This window comes from Macaca fascicularis, chromosome X, assembly GCF_037993035.2.
Source record: "Macaca fascicularis isolate 582-1 chromosome X, T2T-MFA8v1.1".
Taxonomy (NCBI): Eukaryota; Metazoa; Chordata; class Mammalia; order Primates; family Cercopithecidae; genus Macaca; species Macaca fascicularis.
Genome location: NC_088395.1, coordinates 9771331 through 9792568, shown reverse-complemented (window position 1 = coordinate 9792568; position 21238 = coordinate 9771331). Strand labels below are relative to the sequence as shown.

General features: G+C 45.5%; 1 protein-coding gene across 1 annotated transcript in view; it reads right to left on the bottom strand.

Moving 5' to 3' along the window:
- WWC3 (WWC family member 3) overlaps nt 1-21238 on the bottom strand; it is a 129298-nt gene that overhangs the window by 38634 nt on the left and 69426 nt on the right. The window contains exons 6-8 of the mRNA XM_045383708.2: nt 15353-15482; nt 11573-11722; nt 7596-7669 (exon numbers count right to left, since the gene is read on the bottom strand). Coding sequence (XP_045239643.2) covers nt 7596-7669; nt 11573-11722; nt 15353-15482 — 354 coding nt within the window. The remainder of the gene's footprint in view (nt 1-7595; nt 7670-11572; nt 11723-15352; nt 15483-21238) is intronic.

Sequence of the window (21238 nt, the reverse complement as noted above, 5' to 3'; positions counted from 1 at the left end):
GACCAATATCTCACCCCGTCCTCAGATTCCCAGCCCTGACATCTTCTCCCTTTACAACAGACAGATCTTCAGAGAGCAACTTCATCAAATAAAAAGCAGCAAGTCTACAGGCTTCCTCACATTGACCAGAATAGGGAAGACAGAGCCGCAGTGGCAAAGATGCTTTTCTTTATTTCTCACAACTGTGCCCCACCCCTAAAACCCAGATACGAAGTCATTTGAGAAATGAAGAAAAAATCCAAGTGATTGATCAAATTCAACTGGAATCATAACACTATACTGATCCCCGACAACGGATGAACAGCAGGACTGATCCTGGCAACAAAAACTAAGAGGCAGAGAAACTGGATGGACCGAATGTTTTGTTCCTATCTGGACTGAGAGTGTTTCTATGGTAACAGCTACAGTTTGTGCACAGATCTGGAACAAGTGCTCTTAAGTTAAAAATAAGGAGCCATCTGCGTCATCGGGATTGCTTCAAGAAGACTTGCTCTTTCAACTTCACTTTTAAAATTTCTGAAATTTTTAAATCAGTAATGTGAATATTCCTATCATTAGGTCTGCCTCGGGAATCTGAAGAGGCATTCCTGAGGCAAGGTGCAAGCAGTCCTTTTGGTACACTTCACAGGACCCACAGTTAAAAACACAAAACTGGTCATCATGACAGTGGTCGTTTGGCCAGAGAATTCTCTAGAAATCATACCACCCACTCAGAATTATGAGTTCCACTTCCACAAACTTCCTTTAAATCCGAATATATATGAAATCCAGCTGGGTGGGGTGGCTCACACCTGTAATACCAGTACTTTCGGAGGCTGAGGCGGGTGGATCACTTGAGGTCAGGGAGTTCGAGACCAGCCTTGGCCAACATGGTGAAACCCTGTCTCTACTAAAAATACAAAAATTAGCCTGGTGTGGTGGCACGTGCCTGTAATCCCAGCTACTCAGGAGGCTGAGGCACAAGAATTGCTAGAACCCAGGAGGCGGAGGTTGTAGTGAGTCAAGATCGCGCCACTACACTCCAGCCTGGGTGATAGAGCGAGATCCTGTCTCAAAAAAAAAAAGAAGAAAGAAAGAAAGAAAAAAAAAGGGAAAAAAAAATCTGAATATATATATGAAATCCCTCATTGTCCAGAATTCGGCAGTTTTGACAATTTCCCACATCTTAAAAACAATCTCAAATATATACGTGCAAGGAAAGACCTCCAAAATGCCTGAGGCATAAACTTCTCCACCATTCAGAAGTGGCAAAGCACAGGAGGTTCTGCAGAGGATATACATGATGGTTCACTTTGTGTATCAACTTGCCTGGGCTATCACTTGCCCAGATAGCTGGTAAAACATTATCTCTGAGTGTGTCTGGGAAGGAATTTCTGGAAGAGATAAGCATGTGAATCAGTGGACTGAGCAAAGAAGGTCCACCCTCACCAATGTGGGTGGGCACCATCCAATTCATTGAGGGACCGAATAGAGCAAAAGGGTGGAGGAAGGGTGAATTCTGTCTCTTCTTGAGCTGGGACATCCACCTTCTGCCCTCAGACACCAAAGCTCCTGGTTCTCAGGCCTTCAGACTCTGGGACTTACACCATGACCACCCACCCACCCACCCACTTCAAACCCCACCCCACCCCCAGTTCTCAGGCCTTCAGACTTGGACTGAATTACACCACTGGCTTTCCTGGGTCTCTGGCTTGCAGATAGTGGGACTTCCTGGCCTCCATAATTGTGTGAGCCAATTCCTATAATAAAACAATCTCTATCCCTTCTCCTCCCTACCCCCACTGTTGCTAGTTCTGTTTCTCCGCAGAACCCTAATACAGTAGGGAAGCTAAGCTTTCAGGGTGAAATGATTTCAGGAATGAGAGCTGGGAGATTAATGTCCAAGGGCGAAGTAGCAGAATGAAAAGACGACACTGAATAGTGGCACTAATATAATAGAAGTTCACCTGGGCAAGAGAAAAGGGCACATGGTGTCCCTTAGGCTTGGAATGCGGGGGCTGGGAAAAACACATTATTCTTTGCTAACACTGCCACTAAGAGCAACGTGTTCTTTTTCATGCTTTGGTGGGTTGATGGGTGTACATGATGCCTTCCTGCTCATGGCACACCACTTTTCCAGGGGACAGTCACAGGGATGTCAGGGACATTGTGTCCCAGCCTGATCAAGGGGGCTGAGGAAGAGACCATGGACAGGACCTCAAAGCCACCATGCTTTGCCTGTGGTGCTCAGCACCTGGCTTCTGGAATGTTAATGTTTGTTCTACAAGAATGAGTTCTTGCCAGAGAACCACTTGCCACTGCTCTCTCCCCAGGTCTATATCGTTCTACTCATGTGCCTCACTTAGAGTCAGTTCAACAGAACACTCTGAAAATGCCATCGTAATGAAATCGCTGATCTGGTGCTGGGGAGACCTGATAACATCAACCCTTCCTAGTCTTCCGTCTGTCTACAGGAATGGGGCAGAGGGGAACCAAGGCTGTCCTGACAATGCTACAAGGTATGTAAAGTCTAGGGCCTTGCCCAGGCTGCTGAGGGTTATGTGACCTACAGCTGAGTAGTTCACACGGCAGGCATGCACTTACTGGTCAAGCCTTAGCTATAGGAACCAATGTGGAATGACTGGAGGCAGAAACAATCACGCCAAGGGGACTGGAGACGTGCACTGCCGCATCAGGGAACCACAGCCCGGAGGGAGCTGCAATCAATGACTCAGCGAACTGCAATCACAGCTGCAGACTCCACCAACAAGAACACTTCATGGATGTTTCTAAGCAGCTTCAAGGCCACTGAAAACACCAAACTCATGGTCAAAACCAAGATCTGCCTTTCAAATGACCCTCCACTTTACTGTGAGCCTCTGGAAAACCCTGTTGAGGGCCATCCTCCTCCTCTAATTTCAGGGAGAGCATCATCTCTGTCACACTTTCCCCAGGCCAGTCCAATTTAAGAAAGGGGATGTGCTGACAGCAGGAATTTAGGACTGCCAGCTTGTTATTTTGCCAAGTAAAGACTTTGGAAAAAACCAATTCACATCAACGATCATCATTAGTTCATTAAGAGAAAGATGTTTTAACAGAAAAAAAAATATATAAAAATATGTATATTAAATACATACTATAAATATATAGTAAATATGTATTAAATATATATTAAACATATATATTAAATATATTATATATGTATATGTATATATGTATCTCTGAGAATTAGATAGTTCTTTGAATGGAAAACAGCAAGTCGGCTTTAGGAAAACCTGCCGCTGGCCCTCCTTTTGCCCGTGCACTGTGGACCAAAGACACCTCAGGCTGGGCTTGAGAAGCAGAGGCCTGCCCGTCAGCCAATGGCACCACTCCTTTTTCGTTCCTTCACAGCCGCTGGGCCTGTGGAGACAAGTGTCTTCTCAGGTGTACTTCCTCCTCTTGTCTCCTCCAGCCCTAGCCATCCTCTTTCGGACCTTTTACTACACCCCTCTGGCCAGTCTCATCCTCGCCAGGCCTTTGACAGGACTTCCTCAGGCTCAGTCCTGGCATCTCCTCCTTTCTCCCTGTGTTCCATCTCCCAAGGTGAGCCCAGCTGCTCGATGACTTCGTCTCTATGCCATCTGGGTTCCTCCAATGGCCCTCTCCACATACCACCATCTGAATGGCTCACACGTAACCTTCCCAACTCAAAGGTCCCAGCATGCCCAGCAATTCTGACCCCTCTTCAGGGCATCGTGGCCCCCATGCCATGGCCTCCCTCCCTGCTCACGCATCCTCGGTTCCAGCCTGGCTGGCCTTTGCTCTACAATTCCAGGCCAGTCCAGCTGCTGCAGACTGATACCTCATCCCCACTCCTGACTTCCACTCTTACCTGAGAAAGCCCATCCCCAATTGGTGGGCGACTGGAATCCCAGCACTCCTTCAGGGCCCACCTCCAATGCCACTTTCTCCTACCCCCAAGGAGAGGACTGATTATGGAGTTCAAAGGCTAGTAGCTCTTTTGAATGTCCATGAAGGCCCAGAACTGTGAGTCTAGCTCGGTGTGTTGATGTATCACACCTTGAACATAGTCCTTGAAAGGGAGAGACAGTTCCCTGCCTACCTTAGATCCCTAAAGGCACCCATATCTTGAAGCCCTTTCCCTTTTCAAGTCAAGGCGAGAGACCCCAAGGCTCACACCTGGATGGAGGTTTCAGGAAGGGACCCAGGAGCAGAGCAGTTGGCCTGGAGCTGACCTGGCCCCAGGACTGCCCTGGCTTGCCCAGTCCCAGGAGCAAAGGCCAAACGGCAAATGCAACCACACGGGACCCTCATTTACTCATTCAATAAATATTCACCGAGTATGTAGCTGCTGGGCTTACAGCAGTGACCTACAATCCCTGCACTCATGAGGGTTCTTTACATTTTCACAGGGAGAGACAGGCAGTAAGAAAGTAAACAATGGTTAGGTAATAACATTTGCTCAGCCAATCAGGGGGACAGGGGTGAAGACAGGGTGGTGCGATTTTATTCAGGATGGTCAAGGAAACCTCTCTAACAAGGTGATCAAAAGGAGAGCAGAGGTCATGTGAAAATTTGGAGAAAAGCCACCCCATTCCAGGCAGAGAAGACAGAACAGGCCAAGGGCACTGTATGAGTTTGTTCTTTTCTGCCCCAAATTATCACAGCTTAATGGCTTAAAGCAACACCTATTATTCCCTTACAGTTCTGGAGGGCAGAAGTCGAAAATGGGTCTACAGGGCTGCGTTCCTTCTGGAGGCTCCAGGGGAAAATCTGTTTCTTTGCACCTTCCAGCTTCTAGGAGCTGCCCGTGCTCCTTGGCTCCTGGCCCCACACTATTCTGACCTCTGCTTCCAACCTCACATCTCCTTCTCTGCTGCTGACCGTCCTGTCTCTCTCTTATGGGGACCCTTATGATGACACTGGGCCCACCTGGACCATATAGGCTCATTTCCCCATCATCTCAGGATCCCTAATCTAATTATATCCACAAAGTCCCTTTTGCCATGGAAAGCCACATCTTTACAGGCTGTGGAGATCACGATGCAGACACCTTGAGGGACCATCATTCTGCCAGCTGCACATGCTAGCTCAGGAGTTGGCTCGGTGGGACTGAGGCCCGGTGGGAGGCCCGAGGGGCTGCTCAGTGCAGGCGTGCTTGAACATCGAGGGGTCGATTGGCTGGAGCAGGGTGAGTGGGGAGCGGGCTGATGCCTGTGAGTCAGCAGGCCACCTGCTCCTGTGGGACCCTTGTTGTCCACACATTGTGGAGATTCAGGAGCAAGACAGGAAGAAGCCCCAGGGCAAGGTTTCCGGACCTCGGCACCGTGGCCATGCTGGGCCAGGTAAGCCTTTGTTGCGGGGGCCATCCTGTGCACAACAGGATGTCGAGCGGCTTCCCTGGCCCCTGCCCACTAGATGCCAGCAGCACCTGCCCTAGAGTTGGGGCACCTAAACATGTCTGCAAACACTGCTGGAGGTCTCCTGGAGGGTGAAGACCTTGCTCCCTGTGTGGAGCCCCACTATGCTAGTGGGAAAAGGACAGGTAGCACCTGTGCAGGCCCACCCAGGTGGAGTTTAAAAGACATCTCTGGTTTTTAAATGCTCCAACACAGCCCACAGAGGCATTTCTGAGATGCCGCTACGGTCACTGAAGGTTGGACCTTCCTCTGTAGCTGCGGTGCATTTCCTAACAAGGTTCTGGCCATCTTGAAATAATATGGTATTTTTTTCAAAAGAACTGATGAAGTATCATGCCTGCCCCTTGGATAATTTTCTTAAATACTCAACTTTTCACCCAAATGTATTATTCCAACATTTAGAAGGTTACTCACCGTATACTGGCACCATCTCTAGAAAACAAATAAATCACTTGCTATGTTTGGTAAATGTCACAGCCAAACACATAACAATCATGTTCTTAAGTGTAGCAACAATCTATTTGCTGAGTTTAATCCAGCACAGCAAATTCCAGCGCCCACACTCTGCAGTTCCACCAGCAACAGGCAAGAGCAGAGAAATATTCAGAAGAGACCATCGCTCCTCACAAACTCGGGCAGACTAAAGAGAAGGAATGCATGATAAATGAAGAATGCCACCACAGAGACAACCGGTATTGGCAAATGAACTTGGCACTGTTCTGTGGGGAAATTTAAAGCCCACCACGAGTCCATCCTAAAAAGCCAAGAGGCACTGGTTAGAAAACCTCCTAGAAAACAGAAGGTCCGTGTCCGTGTCCGTTTAAGTTGGCCCTGGAGCACTGAATCATATGATGTGCTTTTGTTACTATTTTTACATTTTTTAAAAAGCCAACAAAGTAGCTTTCCAGACATCCATGAATGGTACAGTGTGCTGAGCAGGCCTAACTGTTTAGCTTCCAGAAAGAACTCCCTTACCCCACCCTACATTCTTCTATTCTGCTCTCCCCGCCCCCCATGATAATATTTCATTTGTGACTCAAGAAACTTTTTTTAAAAAGATATGCTTGATACTTTTCTGAAGCACTTATTTGGAAATAATTTGGTTTTAAGACTCTTTCCGGCCGGGCGCGGTGGCTCAAGCCTGTAATCCCAGCACTTTGGGAGGCCGAGATGGGCGGATCACGAGGTCAGGAGATCGAGACCATCCTGGCTAACACGGTGAAACCCCGTCTCTACTAAGAAATACAAAAAATAGCCGGGCGAGGTGGCAGCGCCTGTAGTCCCAGCTACTCGGGAGGCTGAGGCCGGAGAATGGCGTGAACCCGGGAGGCGGAGCTTGCAGTGAGCTGAGATCCGGCCACTGCTCTCCAGCCTGGGCTACAGAGCGAGACTCCGTCTCAAAAAAAAAAAAAAAAAAAAAAAAAAAAAGACTCTTTCCAGAAGGCACAAACGAGAGAAAGTCTCTAAAAAGAGAATACAAAAGCCAGAGAGGATAAGAATATTGAAAACAGGAGTCCTGCGCAGGTGAGAAGATGTGTGGCGCCCTGAAATACTATACCATGCGAGGGTTTGGAAGCCTCTCAGCTTTGTCCATGTCTGAGGATGAAGACTGGGAGGGAGGGAGGGAAGTGAGGAAAGAGAAACACAAGCACACAAAGTGGGTCAAGCCGCAATTTGCAGGAGGCCAACGGTTTGTGACACAGGACAACATACATGGAATGAAATCAATTAGGTACTGCTCACCTGTTGACCTAATGCTTATTGAATGTCTTATAACCAAGATACATGGCTTTGCCCATTAGCCTATGGAGTTAGAAGCCACACATATGAAAGATCAAGTGGTTTCACTTACGATACCCTCCAGAACTGATGCTCGGTCTACTGGAAGGAGGGAAGGGAAGGAGGGGTAAAGGTTCTGAACTACCAGGGATGATGAAGCCAAAAAAGTTTCTATTCTTAGGGAATCATGTCTGTATCACTGTTTGCAATACTGCAAATTTCACATTTTAAATGCACTTGAAATGTTGTCATATGTATGTATTAAGCTACATGTAAATGAAGATCCTTGACTTGATATTCTATCAAACGCTGTTCTCCGATCAGACGTGGACAATCACACGCAGGAACTCTGCCACGCCTCCTTCCACAGGAGAAAGTAAGCAGAAGGCGAGGTTGGATAAAAGCGCTTCTTACCTCTTTCTGGCTTCTTCATACTGCCAATTAAGTCTGACTCGGTCTACAAGTCTTGTTTTATCATCAAAGACGAACTTTCCGGAACAGGAGAGAGAAAAAAGAAAGGAAACGCATATTAAAAACATATTTCCAAAATAGCAACTTCACTTAAACTTTCAACAGCAATGAGAAATACTCTTAATCTCTTTCACTTTCAATCTGTGCAAGGTCTGGAAGGAAACACCAAATAACCCTTTGCGGCCGCCCCTGGCTGGGGAGCGGGGAGGGGGAAGGGAAGACTCTTGCTTGCCTAAACTGGTAGGGTTTTTTGTTTTTTTACAGTAGCAGCACATCTATCTATTCTGTAATTCCAAACAGCAACCACAATTTAGGTTTTAAAAGAAGTAGGAAATTACTTAGAAAAAGTTGATACAAAGGCAAAAACCAGTCATCCCATTTTGTGCAGTCCATTCTCTAATTCCTCAGTAAACATAATGATGTTCTACTCGGAAGCCCCATGGTCTGAGGCAGCTGGACTCGCTGTGTGAGGTATGGGCTGGTGGACGCCTTCTGATGCCACGAGGCGTGTTAAAGAACCAAGGGCAAAAGGAAAGCAAGCAAGGTCTCAAAAAGCCACAACTCGGGGAGTACCAATATAGAGTTAGCCTCTAAATGCAGTGCTCCGTGACGAGTAGATGTACTTAAATATTTTCGTACCAGTTACATTGACGGCAACAAAATCCTACACAAAACAAAAAAAAGACATGTATAGGAAGTAACTGTAGTACATTTTGGTTAATTCCTCATTCCTGCAAATATTCATACAACTCCAGTTTCAATAAATCGGCTCCATCTGTTGATCTGACCTTACTAGACCACATATTATGACCACCAAGTCTTTGTTTTTGAAGTAACTTCCCATCAACAAGTATCTGAAAATATTCAACTTGAATGATTAGCAATGAATTTATCGATACGAATTTTGATCTATGTTGATGAAAAATTTCTTTGCAAATTTATTGCCTTGAATGGCAAGATGAAAAAGTGCCTTACAAGGGACTGAGCATTCTCCAACCAGAATGACAATTGTTCATGGTTTCTTTTTTTGAGACAGGGTCTCACACTATTGCCCAGACTAGAGTGCAGAGGCGCAATCACAGCTCACTGCAGCCTCAACCCCTTGGGCTCAAGCAATCCTCCTGCCTCAGCCTCCCAAGTGGCTGGGACTACAGGCATGAGCCACCACACCTGCCTAATTTTTGGTTTGTAGAGACGGGGTTTCACCATGTTGCCCAGGCTGGTCTTCAACTCATAGGCTCAAGCAATCTGGCCAACTATGGCCACCTCAGCCTCCCAAAGTGCTAAGATTACCAGCATGAGCCACCATGCCTGGCCACAATTATACATGTTTAAATGGCCTCATCCAATGCTCCTCTCCAGCTTCCTCAGTATAAATGTATTTAAGTGGCAGTGCCACAGCTCCAAAAACTGTCCACAGTGGAGATGACGACTTGCCATTTCAGTCCCCTCTTTATTAGTGACCTCACAACCAACTCTTCATCAGGATCTATAAACATCATCTCTCAAACCTCTTCTCAAAGCTGTATGCACCACTCTCTAAGCTTTGTTTCTGTACTCTTGAGAATTAAATAGACATTTTAGTGAAAAGAAAGGACAGCCAAATGGATCCAAGAGACTCCTGCTTCAGAGTTCCTATGCAGCCCTACAGCGTGTGCAACCCTGTGGCTGCAAATCTCCAGTCTCAAAAAGCACGTCTGATATACAGCAATGCCCACCCCACAAAACAGACTCAACACAAGCTCAAAGTGAGGTAGGCAGACTTCTAAGATGGCCCCCAATGACCTCCACTCCTGGGATTCTCCCCATGTGAAATTCCCTCCCCTTGAGAATAAACTGGGTCTACAACTTGACTCTAACCAATAGAACACAGCAAAGGTGATGGGAAGTCATTTCTGTGAATAGGTTACAAAAGACTGTGACTTCCACCTTGCTAGTGGACTCTCTCAGCTGGCACACTTTGATGAAGCAGACTGCCGTGCTGGAGCGGCCCACGTGGCAAGGAATTGAAGCCCTCAGTCCAGCAACTTGTGAGGAACTGAATCCTGCCAACAATCGCATGAGCTTAACAGTGGCTCCTCTCCCAGGTGAGATTTTGGATGAGGCCACAGCCCTGGCTGACACCTTGATTGCAGGTTCCTGAGAAACCATGGAGCAGAAGACCCAGTCCAGTCTCCTGGACCACATCAAGCATGAGATAATAAAGGAGTGTTGTTGTAAGAGGCTAGGTTTTGGGGAAATCTGTTTTGCAGCAATGGTTAGCTAATACAGTCATAGCCTTTTGATCTATTTTTGTATAATAACACGATGTGGTTTCTTAGAAACTACAGGGGTTTAGGGATGAGAAATGTTTCAAACCCAGACCTGCCTCTCCTCAGCTACAAGACCTTAGGTAACCTGGTATCTCGGTCTCCTGCACATCACACAGGATGGGAACAACTACTTAAACTGAGATAACAGCTATGAAACTGCTGACCCAGGGTCGGCCCCAGTAAACGGCAGGGGCTCATCAACAATGAACAGCTACTGCTCAAGTAGCATAGCCAGCCACCACTCCTCAACTGACATTTTTAGAAGGGTTGACCTAAATCACTGGAGAACCTTCTATCTTAACTGTTTCTCTCAAACTAAATTCTAATTCTAACCTTACAATAAGCAGCAATGAATTATTCACGAATTCAATGAGTCCTGTACTTGTTTCCTTCCCTCACTCCAAAATCTTTAGGCAAAAATGCCAAATATTTTTGAATTACAGATTCTCCTCTGTGTGTTACAGATGGTGACCATATTCTTTCATCCAAAGAAGATGCCTAGTCAAAAATGGCCAAGTGTACGTTTGGAACAATGCGGGCAAATTTGAAAATAGGACTGTTCCAGGACACCCAAGACATAAAGGGCCATGACTTCCTACATTATACTCCCCTCAAAGAGGCACTAGTTGCCAAGATTTCAAAATATTCATTAGCTAATTATTTAAAACTCAGAGTTCTCCATCAATTGTTTTTTCTCCTTTTGTTGCTTTCCTTTTATTTATTTTATTTCGGTGGGGGGGGGGGGTGGCACTGTGCATTCCATTGATACCTCATCTTTACTTAATAATCCTTAAAAAAAAGAAGCTCTTTAAACTGCTTTTCCATTTGGTAACAAATTAATGTCAAGCTTCACTCAATGATATTAGAATAGTAGTGTCTTTGAATATCCACTACCCTGTTTCAAATGGTGATCTTCCCAACTTTGTTTCTGTGGCTAACTCAAGGCTTCACTAATTAACAAAGGAGGCATTATGACAGTCTTCCAAGTCTCAAACAAAATGACTTTTAATTCAGTTCAATTTCCTGACATTCTTTCAGAAGAGTAAAAAACAGCAATAAAGTAATACCCAAGGTGGCACAGCTACAAAGCCTTTGGAAATCAGTGGTCTAAGGCAGGAATCAGTACCTATGGCCCCACTGGCTGTTCTGTAAGTGAACGTTTGAGCAGCTCGAGGCCCCAACCTTACATGCTTGCAAGGCATCTCTGTCATGGTTGCATGTACACTGCAATGACAGGGTGGGGCGGTTCCAGCAGAACTACCTGCAAAGCCTTAAATAGTGACTATATTTACTATCTGGCCCTTCACAGAAAAACTGTGGGGACCCATGCTCTAAAAAGTCGTATGTCTGTCAAAAGAACAGTGAAACTCAACTCTCACAAGGAGTCTGTCATTTATAAGAGTCCAAATCATAAAGGCAGCAGTGATAAGCAATTCAGTTGTATCACACAGCTGGATGTGAGACACAATACTTTTTCTTCAAACTTAATGGCACAAAAGTGAAGGCATTTCTTAAGTGAACATGGAAAATTACACCAAACCAGTGATGGCAACACTGAAGCAGCCCTTCCCTCTCCCGGTGCATTTCTCCCCCTGGGCGCACATATACCTCCCCGATTATATCGGTCTGGGAGCCGGCATCGCAGAACTGCTGGGGTAGACCAGCATCGCCAGGCACGCCTGCATGGTGAGGGAAGTCCACTAGAGAGTCGGTAACGGAGCAGCTGTTCTTGAAGCTATCAGTCAGCTTGGCCAGGCTCTGGAACAGAATGAGACAAGCTCTTTGAACGGAGATGGCGATGTGTCTCTTTCCTCCAGAATTGGTCCTCTCATTTGTTTTAGGTCTGCTGCTTTATTTATTACTGAACAGTTGCCCCACCTGACCCCCACGCTCATTAGATTTCACATAAATGCCCTTCATCACAGGCACCTCTAATAAAATTCTTAGTCATTTAAATCACATTGTAACTAAGTTCCCCTGGCAGCATGTGAATAAAATAGAGGATAATTATGGTACCATTTTTACTGGTTCTTACACCTTCATGTTTCCTAAAGAAAAAAATAAGTATTTCTATCGAAAATGTAAATGAGTCTGACAGAGATGAATGCTGCCTTCAGATTGTTACAGAGGAAACACAGGGAAGGGGAAAACAGCTCCCAGACAATGTTTACTTTTTTTTTTTTTTTTCAGTTCTTTGAGTTGCTGTTTTAGCTTACGTATTTTCATAAACCTCATTTTTCAGTCATAATTGTACATGGTCAAAAGTAATCTCATATGTATGTTGGTTTGCCAAAAATTAAAGTATGCATTCTGGCACATGAAATCTCTCTGTGTGACAGTTTTAAGCAGAAATCAGAAAATCTGATTTTTTTTTTTTTTTAAGAGAGGGTCTCACTCTGTCACTCATGCTGGAGGGCAGTGGCACAATCATAGCTCACTGTAGCCTCAACCTCCTGGGCGCAAGTGATCCTCCCACCGCAGCCTCCTGAGTACTTGGGACTACAGGTACGCCACCACACCCAGCTAAACTTTTGTTTGTTTCTTTGTTTGTTTTTGTAGAGACCAGGTCTCACTATGTTGCCTGGGCTTTTCTCAAAGTTCTGGGCTCAAGCAATTCTCCTGCCTCAGCCTCCCAAAGTGCTGGCATTATAAGCATGAGCCACTGCATCCAGCCAGAAATCAGATTTTTGACCATTTCTTTTAGACTTCTGAATATATTCACTTTCAGCAAATTTTACTAGACACCAGAACCAAAAATGCCCAAGTGCAGTAGAACTCACAAAACTGGCTTGAGATTGAGATAAAGCCTTCTTGGGAGGGGTCAATATTGTTAAGTTCACGTAAGAAAGGTAAAATAACTTATTTAACCTGGATAGAAGAGGACTCTGCCCGTGCCTCTTCCTGGAGCTTCTCAGAGTTTGAGAGGCTATGGAGACATCAAAGAAGGCGCTCGGGCCTGAAGCTTCTTCCAGCAATTCTATCTCTTGCCTCCATGGTGGGAACTCAAGCAAGGCAAATGAGTGGTTGGCCCTGGTGCTGCACAGGGTGGCCTCAGAGAGGCTGGGGCAGGCAGCCCTACTTGGCCTCATGGCATAAAGCCTCTGTGTCTCCACCATGGAACACCACGTGGTTCAGCCTGGGGTGTCGGTGATGGGTAACAAACATGGGGCATCTTGTTTGACGTCAGCTGAGCAGAGACCTCAGTAAATGGTAGCTGTTCTCAGTGCTACCTGTGTGCCAAAAAAAAAAAAAAAATCTAACGATTTACCATTTACTTATCACAACCTGGAGAGGTCATCTGAAAATACAGATTCCTGGGCCCTGCCTCCAGAGATTCTAATTCAGTGAGTCTAGGGTGGGGCCTGGTAATCTGCATCTTAATAAGCACCGTGAGGACTCTCCGAAAGTCCCTCATGGCCTTGACCTTAGAAAGCACTGCCCAGGCAGGGTAGTTTTTTGTGCATCTGTCTCATTTTGCCTATGAGTTTCAGCTTTGCTTGTTCTGTCCTGTGGGTCTTATACTCTACAGAATCTAGACACATGCCAGCAGGCAGTAGGTGCTCACTTAGGGTAGCAGATGAAACATAAAAACTGTAACTGACAGCACTGAATGCATTCCAGCACTTTACGTCATGAGGTCAAGCAGTGCTCCCTGCCTTGGCCTCTCTGAGGCCACCATGTGCAGCACTAGGGCCAGCCACTCAGATGTCTTGCTTGAGTTCCCCACCACGGAGGCAGATTTTTGTATTTGCAAAAATTCAACTTTTTCTAAAAATAACAGAAACTACAAGAGCTCAAGGGGAAGACAACATAAAGCAATATAAAGCTACAATGATCCCAGCTACATATAATACAAACACACCCACAGAGTAAACTACTACGCAACCATCTCAAGGAAAGAAGCAGCTCTTTGTGTACAGATATGGGGAAAGGTAGGGGATATTGCTGTTAAGTGAGGAAGCTAGTGTGGAACAGTATCATAGTCCTGGCTTTGCATGAGGGCGGCTAAACACGTATTCTCATTTTTGTGTGCCCGCATGAATGTTGGAAGGGTAGGCAAGAAGCTAATAAAGGCAGGTAGGGGCAGTAGGAGGATGGGGCAATAGCGAGACTTTTTATCATAGACCTTTGGAATTATCTTAATTATTGAACAATATAAATGCATCACCCATTGCTGTGGGTTGAATTATGTTCCCCCAGGAGATATGTTCAAGTCCTAACCCCAGGAACCTGTGAGTGTGACCTTATTTGGAAATAGTCTTTACAGATGTAATCTAGTTAAGATGAGGTCATACTGGTTAGGGTGGGCCATTATCCAATGGCTGGTGTCCTTACAGGAACAGGAAATTCAGACATAGAGACAGTCATGTGACCATGAAGGCAGAGATCAGAGTAACGTGTCTACAATCCAAGGAAGCTGGAAGAGGCAAGGAAGGATCCTCCCCTAGAGGCTTCAGAAGTATGACCCTGTCCACAGGATTTCAAATCCCTGACCTTGATTTCAGACTTCCGGCCTCCAAAACTGAGAGACTAAATTTCTGTTGTTCTAAAGCCACGCAGTTTGTGCTACCTTGTTACGGCAACCCCAGAAAACTAAAACAGTCAGCCTCCATATCCGCAGGTTCCACATCTCCAGATTTAACCCACCGCTGATAGAAAATATTCGGAGGGAAAAAAAACTACAACAAAAAAAAACACAAAGAAAAAACCAATACAGTGTAACATCAATTTACATAGCATTTACAATGCAGGAGGTATTATAACTAATCTAGAGATGATTTACAGTATATGGGAGGGGCCAAGCGCAGTGGCTTATGCCTGTAATCCCAGCACTTTGGGAGGCCGACACGGGAGGATCGCTCAAGGCCAGGAGTTTGAGACCAGCCTGGCCAACATGGTGAGACCCTGTCTCTACTAAAAATATAAAAATTAGCCGGGCAAGATGGTGCACACCTGTGGTCCCAGCTACTCTAGAGGCTGAGGTGAGAGGATGGCTTGAGCCTGGGAGGTCAAGGCTACAGTGAGCCATTTTTGTGCCATCGTACTCAAGCCTAGGAACAGAGAACCTGTCTCCAAAAAAAAAAAGAAAAGTATACAGGAGGATTGTGCAGATATGCAAATACTACACCATTTTATATAAGGGACTTGAGCATTCAAAGATTTTGTTATCCTGAGGGATGGGGGTGTGTCTTGGAACCAATCCCCCAAGGATACAAAGGGATGACTCTATACATACTTAAATACAGTGGGGGGTGCGTATGTGTGTATGCATGTGTGTGTGTATTATATATGCCTATATGTTATATATACAATAACTATATAACATGTAATACCTAAGTATATTAAAAACATCTTAAAATAAAACACATGAGCAGGCAGGCAGCTTACATGCATCAGGTCCCGTCTCTCCTTCTCGCCTGTGCAAATAGCCTTCTTGATGGTGCGGAGCTCACTCATGATAGCTTGCGCCTCATCTAGTTTGTAGCTGGTGTGAGTACTTGACATCTTCCGATCAATCCTGGTTAAAACAAAAAAATCAATGTTATTTCACATGAGATCCTAGCATTCCATTAAACATACAACTATGAAAACCCGAAAGCTTCACAGAAAGGTGGAAACAGTTAAAAGTAATGTTTTGGCAAAGAAAAAGAAAGACCCCAAGGAAGCATCCCTCCTTCTGGTCGATGCAACACCCTTTGCTGAGAAGCACCCTGGGCAGGTGAAGACTTCCAAGTTGGGATGCCCACATCCTCCGCTAATGATCACGCAACAAGATTGCTTGCTTGAGTAATTTCCCAAGACTGTAAACTCCTCTCTCTGAGAAGAGGACATGTTTTGTTTATCCCCAGGTTAGTGGTCAAAATCTTTGTTAAATAAACATATGAATGAGATCTGTGTACAGGGAGAACATATGGGACACAGCAAGAATTAGTGAGCTTTCGATAATGGTGCTTTGTACAAAAGCTGGAAACTCTTCTGTCTCCTATAACTCTGATTTCATTCTGGTTCTAATTTATTACTCACTCTTTCTCCTACCAAGTCCTCAATTCTTTCCTTCAATCCAAACACCCATCCAGGGAAAATGGCAACGTCCCTCCCTCCTCCTTCCTCCCCTTCCTCCCACCATTCCTCCAAGCCTCCATCCTCCCAGCCAGCTCCTGTGCACACCAGGCCTGGGTCTGGGGTTGGACGCAGAGCACAGAACAAAACAAGACTTGGTTCTGCCTTCAAAGGGAGGTGGCCTCTGAAGCATGTCCTTTGTCACGTCCCCTACACCTGAGGCTCCAGCCTGGAAAGCCCTAAGGCTAAGGAACTTGAGAAACCTTGGTCCAGAGGGGAATGAATTCCTTCTCTGGAAAGCAACTAGCTTCTTTCAGGTTCCAAGTCTCCCAGTTCGTAGGTTCTGGTTCTAACATTTCCCTCCATGTTATCCTAAAAACCTGGATCATTAACTGCCAGCCCCAACTCCCTTGCTTACCACTCACAGAAACCTCTGGCATGCTGGTGGGTGCGAGTGGCACCCAGCTCTGCCACTCACTGGCTGTGGGACCTGGGTGAGTCACTTTCCCTCTTTCCACCTGCTTCCTCCTGTCTCAAATTGGGACACTAAAAATACTTCTCCCATGGGATGGGCATGAAATTTAATGAGAAAATGCAAGGAAAGGGCTTGCTTGGCAGGAGGCCTGGCATATGGTGTTTGTGGTGATTGTTATTATCAGGATAACACAGAATCTCCTTACTCATGGGAGAAAAAGTAAGTAACTTGCCAACTCTGGTATTTTATTATCATTAACAAATTCCTTGCCAAATATGTCACAACTCAAGCAAAACTCGGCACCGGAGTCAACCTGAGCTATCAGCATCCATGGCCTAGGAGGAGGGCAAACAACACAAGCAGGAAACCATTGCCTCCCTTTGAATAGGGCTCTGGGGCTCAGCAGCATTGCTGCGATTGCCACCAGCTACAAATAAAATATTTATAAACACTAGTCCTGAGTCCTGCCCCGAGGAGAGCAGATAGAGGCACACCGTGCATGATGAATAGTGACACTCCTAAATGCTAACGTGGCCTGACCCTGCAGGCACTTCCATAATGGCTATTACAGACTTGTAGGTTTTTCAAATACACATTGCCTTGTCTGTTCCTACCAAGCACAAGTCTTTATTTATACATCTTTATTAAAAGGTACATATATCTTTAACTATAGAGTGCTCCATGCCAAAAGTTAAAGTAAGTGAGCATGAACTAAAGTTTGAGCTGTAGGCATATTTTTCTTTTTATTCTGCTCTCATTAAATCCCTTCTTTCACAAAATAGTTCATTCAAATGATTGAGGTGGTGGAACAGTCTATCTCACCTGAGAGTCCTCGTGATTTTTGGCAATAAAATAGAAAAAGTTCCTAGCACAGTACCAGCATGCCACTTGGTGGCTACTGAAATGTGGGAGCCAATAGCAAGAATGGTGACACTAGGCACATAAACCCATTGTATATTTTCAAAACTCTTTTGTTTGTCCCTCAAAACCAACCCCACTTCCACCAAAACAGTTGGCCTTCTTACTCACTGCTGGTAACTCACTGGGGATATTCACGGAAGGGCTACCTTGTACTTTCTTAGCTGTGACAGCTTCACAACAAAAAAATCAATGTAGTTCACTGAAATTTGTACAGGGGGCGCTGTGTGGCTGAATGGTATGAAGGGTAGGACTAGAACCAGAAGTCTGGAGATAGAATGTGGCCCCAAAACGCAGTTGGTCATCAGAACAAATATAGACTCCGGAAGTCCCTGCTGAAGGTGAACCCCTACAGGTGGAACTAGGAGATTCAATGATCCATCAACCAGGTCCTAGAACCACCAGGTTGGAGGAGCCTCTTATCACTCTCTACTTCAGGAGCTCAGGCTGGGGGTAAGGTCCCTTGGAGAGCCATTGTCTTTGAGGGATCTCAGAAACACCAAGACACATGATGTAGGAAACGTAAAACAGAAGCAAAGCCCATGTGTTTTTTTCTATTTCAGATGCTGTGTGGGGAACCAGGAGTCTTGAATGCAAGACAGAAATAAAAGGCCATACATCTCAAAGCACTGAGTCTTATTTTAAAGTAGTTCACCTATTAGGTGACAGGGTCTTGCTGCATGCTTGTCACCTCACTTAACACCCCCCCCCCCATGAGATAAGCATAACCTCCTCGGATTTGATGATGATGAAGTTGAAGCTCAGAGCAATTAACTAAATGGCCCAGATGACAAGCGAATATCTGGCAGAGCCAGATTCAAACCCACAGGCTGACTCCAAAGCCTGCCCAGGATCACGAGGTGTGGTGCTGCCCCTTCCTACTGAGCATGACATCTACTGCTCTCAGAGTGGGCAAGGCAGGTCCAGATTTAAAAAAAAAAAAAAAAAAAAAAAAACAAGGGCAAGCTATGTTTCAGAGAACTCCACCCACCTCCATTTATTCAACTGTGATCCATTTTCATTCAATAAAAACTTCAAAGTTTGGACAGTAAACGTCTTCTTTCACTTCTGCAAAATTCATTTATTTGAGAGCACACTCTCTCTAAAACTTCCCTATAAAACTTTGGTCCAATGTAGATGATGTGCTCAATGATTTGGTATTTTTAAAAAATATCTATGTATTCCAGTTCATTTAAAAAATCATTAAGATCTGTGACTGCCAAAGAACTGCCTTATTCTGGTCTTAATTTTAATTAAGAGTGCAAGACAGTGCCTTTACCATACATCACAAATAAAATGATAGAAAAGCGGTAACTGCTCAAGGAGAATAAACAAAGACATAAGGTATTATGCAATATGAAATCAAAATTCAGTGCACAGACTCACAGTCTTCACTTTTGCACCCTCTACAGTTTGCATTCAGCTTCAGGGATGTTAAGTGATTTGCTGAGGGTCACACAGCCAGTAACAGGCAGAGTGAAGTTCAAGGCCAAGGCCCCCCACACCAGGACTTGTCTGCTCCATCACCAGGTTCGCAATATATTAAAAGTCAAGGCCTCTAAATGCCCATTGTGTCAAACCTGAAGGCCACCCATATAATCAGTCAAATGTCATCCCAAAGTAAACTGGTGCACTTTATGGTGTGCTCTTGAAAGAAATGGGTTGGAGAGAAAAGAAGACACAGCTTCAGAGGAGGAACCCAGTACAATGGAAAAGGCATTTTAGAGATATTAATTGTCAACCTCTACCTCCTGCCACCCTAAAATTTCCATATTGGTTGTTCAATTTAAGATGTCAAAGAGAATTGCACTAGCAAAAATAAGAGTAAAACCACATAACTTCTTAACCCCACATCTTGAAGGAAAGAGCTGCCAGCCCTCTAAAGATATTCTGTGTTAATACCACAGATTACAACCCAAAAGAATGGAAAGGTTTGTTACAACTTCTACATTTTCTATCAGCAGCTCTGGCAGAGGGCCTTGGGTGAACCTCAGAAAGCTTCCGGCAGCTTTCTATCAACAGTGAGACCTGTGTGGGACACCAGACCTGTCCCACAACCAGGAACAATGCTCTTTTTGTTTCCAGCCCATTTCTGTACATTCTGCTGTTATCTGAGTATTGCCGGGGTTTTCGCATGGGCTGTACCGTAGGTGCTACACTAATGGGAGATCGTTACTTTAAGCCTGTTCTAAGTGAACAATCCCACCCTTTCTTGAGACTACTAAATCCCTTCAGACAGAAAATGCTAATTCTAATATGTAGTAATGCTTCATTCTGGTATTGCATGCTTAGAAGGATGTAGTGGCTCGTATTTAAGGAGACAAATGGATTTCACCCCATTTGGGAAGTTAATCAAGAAATCAAAAGTCTTGAAGCAGAGGCTCGCCTAGTGGCTAAGAATGTACCTCATGGAAACTAGTTAGTGGAACATTTGGTGAGCATCCCTTTCTGTGATTTGAAGAGCGGTGATAATAGGACTTCTTAAAACCCAGGCCAGAAGAATATCACACAAAATGCAGAAGAGAATGCCGTGCTAGAGGACAGTTAGCAAGAAGGTGACTGGGCAACATCTGGAGGCCTCCCTGAGTTCCTCTAGCCCGGGGACAAAAGTTTCAGCCAAGGAAAGATGTGCCCTCACTCAGTGTCCCAGTGTCCGAGAAAGAAGGGGACACTGTGATGGCTACTAGCCGGCGGGAACAGCAACTTCAGCCACTCCCCCCAACACCTGGGCAATCTGCATTCACTCCCAAGCCCCACCCTGTGCTGAGAACCGGCTAGGTCCTCAGGATGAAGCAGCGAACAAAGCCAAGTCCTTGTCTTCGTGCAGCACGATTCCAGCCAAGGAGACAGACAACGAAAAGTACATCCTTAGGTCAGGCAGTCACGAATGTTTAAAAAAAAAAAAAAAGAAGCAGAGTTTGGGGACAGAGTGTGACAGAGTACATTTTTAGATGGATGGTTAAGCCAGGATCTCTCCAGAAGTCACTAAGCAAAGGCCCATGGAAGGGAGGGAGCAGGCATGTGAGCATCTGGGGGAAAGAGCATTCCAGGCAGAGGGAGCTCCAAGTACCCATGGTACAGGACATCCCTTTCAAAGGTGAAACTAGAGGTAAATGAGGCAGGGCCGACGGCCAGCCTATGTAGGTAGAGTCTGGCTTGTGTTGTAGGTGAGAGAGAGCCACAGGAGGACCACGAGGAGAGCACTAGTTGTGGAAGAACCCCGTGGCTACTGTGCGAGGATGGAGACTCACATTAGTGCTTGGCCCAGAGCCGTGGTGGTGGAAGCTGTGAGAAGGATCAGAGGCCAGGTGTAGAAACAGCACACCATGGACAAGGTGGCCAGGCAGAGTTCCCCAAAAGCATCTTCTGCCATCAAGCCAGTGCTCAGGGACATTATAGGTATCATGGCAGGAAAAGGCTCCAATAACACGAGCAGGAAACTCAGGGAAAGGCAATGTTAAATGAGCTTCCCACCTGCAGGACCACTCAGAAGCTAACATAAGGGGCCAGGTGCAGTGGCTCACGCCTGCAATCCCAGCACTGTGGGAGGCCAAGGCGGGCAGATGGCTTGAGCCCAGAAGTGCGAGACCAGCCTGGGCAACATGGAGAAACCCTGTCTCTACTTTAAAAAATACAAAAATTAGCTGGGCGTGGTGGTGTGCACCTGTAGTCCTAGCTACTCAGGAGGCTGAGGCATGAGAATCACTTGAACCCGGGAGGCAGAGGTTGCAGTGAGCCAAGATCGTGCCACTGCACTCCAGCCTGGGCCACAGAGTGAGACTATGCCTCAAAAAAAAAAAAAAAAATCTAACACAAGGTGC